General features: G+C 51.8%; 2 protein-coding genes across 2 annotated transcripts in view; both read left to right on the forward strand.

Moving 5' to 3' along the window:
• LOC126569614 (splicing factor 3B subunit 1) overlaps positions 1 to 312 on the forward strand; it is a 4,771-nt gene extending 4,459 nt beyond the window's left edge. Inside the window, exon 6 of the mRNA XM_050226835.1 lies at positions 1 to 312. This exon is cut by the window's left edge and continues 3,206 nt beyond it. Coding sequence (XP_050082792.1) covers positions 1 to 70 — 70 coding nt within the window. The 3' untranslated portion in view covers positions 71 to 312.
• Positions 313 to 454: 142 nt separating this feature from the next.
• LOC126571495 (probable tRNA (guanine(26)-N(2))-dimethyltransferase) overlaps positions 455 to 2,500 on the forward strand; it is a 2,257-nt gene continuing 211 nt past the window's right edge. The window contains exons 1-4 of the mRNA XM_050230037.1: positions 455 to 750; positions 814 to 1,001; positions 1,075 to 2,154; positions 2,233 to 2,500. The exon at positions 2,233 to 2,500 is cut by the window's right edge and continues 211 nt beyond it. Coding sequence (XP_050085994.1) covers positions 484 to 750; positions 814 to 1,001; positions 1,075 to 2,154; positions 2,233 to 2,437 — 1,740 coding nt within the window. The 5' untranslated portion in view covers positions 455 to 483 and the 3' untranslated portion in view covers positions 2,438 to 2,500. The remainder of the gene's footprint in view (positions 751 to 813; positions 1,002 to 1,074; positions 2,155 to 2,232) is intronic.

Consider the following 2,500-nt stretch of genomic DNA (forward strand, 5'->3'; position numbering starts at 1 on the left):
CGGCTACCCCCGTATCACAAACGATCCCAAGAATCAGTACATTCGTTACGAGCTCGAGTATAGTTTGTAAGGGACTCATTTGGGGCCTCACCGCAACTGAATATATTATTTACCTTTACCTTTACGTCGTAAAGAGGCAACTCATCCAGACAAAACCTATTAGCCAGCACCCTAGAGCGTAAGTTAGTGTACCGCGTGTTCGAGAGTGTTGTATGTGGACGAAACCGATCCTCACTCGATTGGATAAGTGAGCTCCTTTTTCAAAGATTGCAAACAATGAGTAATAAACTATCTTAGTTGTCCTTCTGGAAACACCTGGTCGAGGGTTAATTTTCTGAATATGCTGCCCCAAACCGAAAGAATTCAAAGTTCCGCTGGACGTCACCGTAGCTGTCACCCAGCCTGTCAGGGACAACGTGCGTGCTCTTGTTTACGTCCTCACATCCGTGGCGATCCGTGCCGCTCCCGATCCTCTGATCCTTTATGGCCACTCCGGACCCCACGATGACGACAACGAGTGCGAGTGAAATGCTTAAAACCATCCGCGAAGGTAGCGCCGAAATCCTTGTGTCCGATCACGTCTTCTACAACCCGGTGCAGGAGTTTAACCGCGATCTGAGCATCTGCGTGTTGACGACGTTCTCGCGCATTTATCAGCGGGAAAAGAAGGCACAGCACCAGCGAAGCGGCATCGACGAAGCGACAAATGGAACGGAGGATTTACCCCCGAAAGCCGGCGTTAAACATGAGGTACGTTAATGCGAGAACATAAATGAGGACACTAAAGACTCACGGTCCGATGTGTGATTTCAGAATGGGCTACGCATCCTGGAGGCACTTTCAGCGACGGGCTTGCGAAGTATACGGTACGCAAAAGAGGTTCCCGGTGTTAAGGAAATCATCGCCAACGATCTCTCCAAATCGGCCGTGGAATCGATCGAGAAAAATGTGAAACATAACGTGGTGGAGCAGCTCATCAAGCCCAGTTTTAATGACGCGATGTACGTCGGCAGTGTGGTGCGACGTTTGCGGGGAATAACATTACATTTGAGACGTTTTCCCGTTCTTCTTTAGGACCCTGATGTACATGTCGACCAAACCGGACCAACGATTCACCGCTATCGATCTGGATCCGTACGGCCATCCGACACGTTTTCTCGATGGTGCAGTGCAGAGTGTGGAGGACGGTGGTCTGTTGCTCATCACCGCCACCGATATGGCCGTGCTGGCCGGGAATACACCGGAAGCATGCTACGTCAAGTACGGTTCGATACCGCTGAAGACGAAAGCGTGCCACGAGATGGCTTTGCGGATATTGTTGCGATGCATCGAAACGACGGCCACACGGTACGGGCGCTATATCCATCCGCTGCTCAGCATATCGGCCGATTTCTACATCCGGGTGTTCTTGCGCATCTACACCGGTCAGTACGCGTGCAAGAAGAGCAGCAGCAAGCAATCGATGGTGTACCAGTGTACGGGATGTGAGTCGTTCACTCTGCAACCGCTCGGAGTACTGAAACCGAACCCTACCGAGGCCAATCCACAGCAGATCAAATTTGGCATCCCGACGGGACCGTTCGTTAGCAGCCGGTGTGAGCACTGCAACCATCAGCACCATCTAGGTGGTCCGATCTGGTCCGCTCCGTTGCATGATCCGGAGTTCCTAGAGGAGCTCAATCGAACGGTGGAGTCGGAAGAAGCGAAACGGTTGATGACGCTGCGGCGCATCAGTGGTACACTGGCGGTGGTACGCGAGGAGTTACCGGATGTACCGTTGTACTATGCACTCGATCGGCTTTGTGGTATCTTGAAGCTGGAGTCGATTTCGATGCTTAAGCTACGGTCCGCTCTGCTCCATGCGGGGTTCAGGGTTTCCTATTCGCACGCCTGTCGCACTTCAATCAAAACGGATGCTCCGATTGGTGTGCTGTGGGATATTCTACGCTGCTGGCACCGGATACACCCGGTAAAACCGGATCGTTTCCTCGAAGGTGTCCCATTGACGACCATACTGGCGAAACAACCGGCACGTGATTACAATCTGGATGAGTTGCACCCGGAAGCAAACCCACCGAGTCGAAAGGAATCGCTGACACGTTTCCAGGAGAATCCGGCTGCCCATTGGGGCCCGGGAACGAAGGCAATGCTCATGTAAGTGTGGCTCATGCTCCGTTCGAAGCTCAACGTTTCTATCATCTTAATCTCTCTTTATCTCTTGATTTTTTGCAGGGTCAGTGAAAATAGGATGCTGAAATCAACGCAAAATCAGAACAAACGAAAGCAACGACGGGCGCTACGGAAGGAACAGCAGGATGGAACAGGGGACCACGAGGAAACTGCTAAGGATGTCAAGGTTACAAGTCCCGGCACCTCACCAGAACGAAAAATCCTCAAGAAGGACGAGGCGGAGGGCAAAGCATTAACGGAAGCATAACAGTAGGCAATAAGGAATGGTAGTAGCAAGTTGTGCGTGAGTCGTTATGGAAAGTAGCCGTCG

This window comes from Anopheles aquasalis, chromosome 2 (genome assembly GCF_943734665.1).
Source record: "Anopheles aquasalis chromosome 2, idAnoAquaMG_Q_19, whole genome shotgun sequence".
Classification (NCBI taxonomy): domain Eukaryota; kingdom Metazoa; phylum Arthropoda; class Insecta; order Diptera; family Culicidae; genus Anopheles; species Anopheles aquasalis.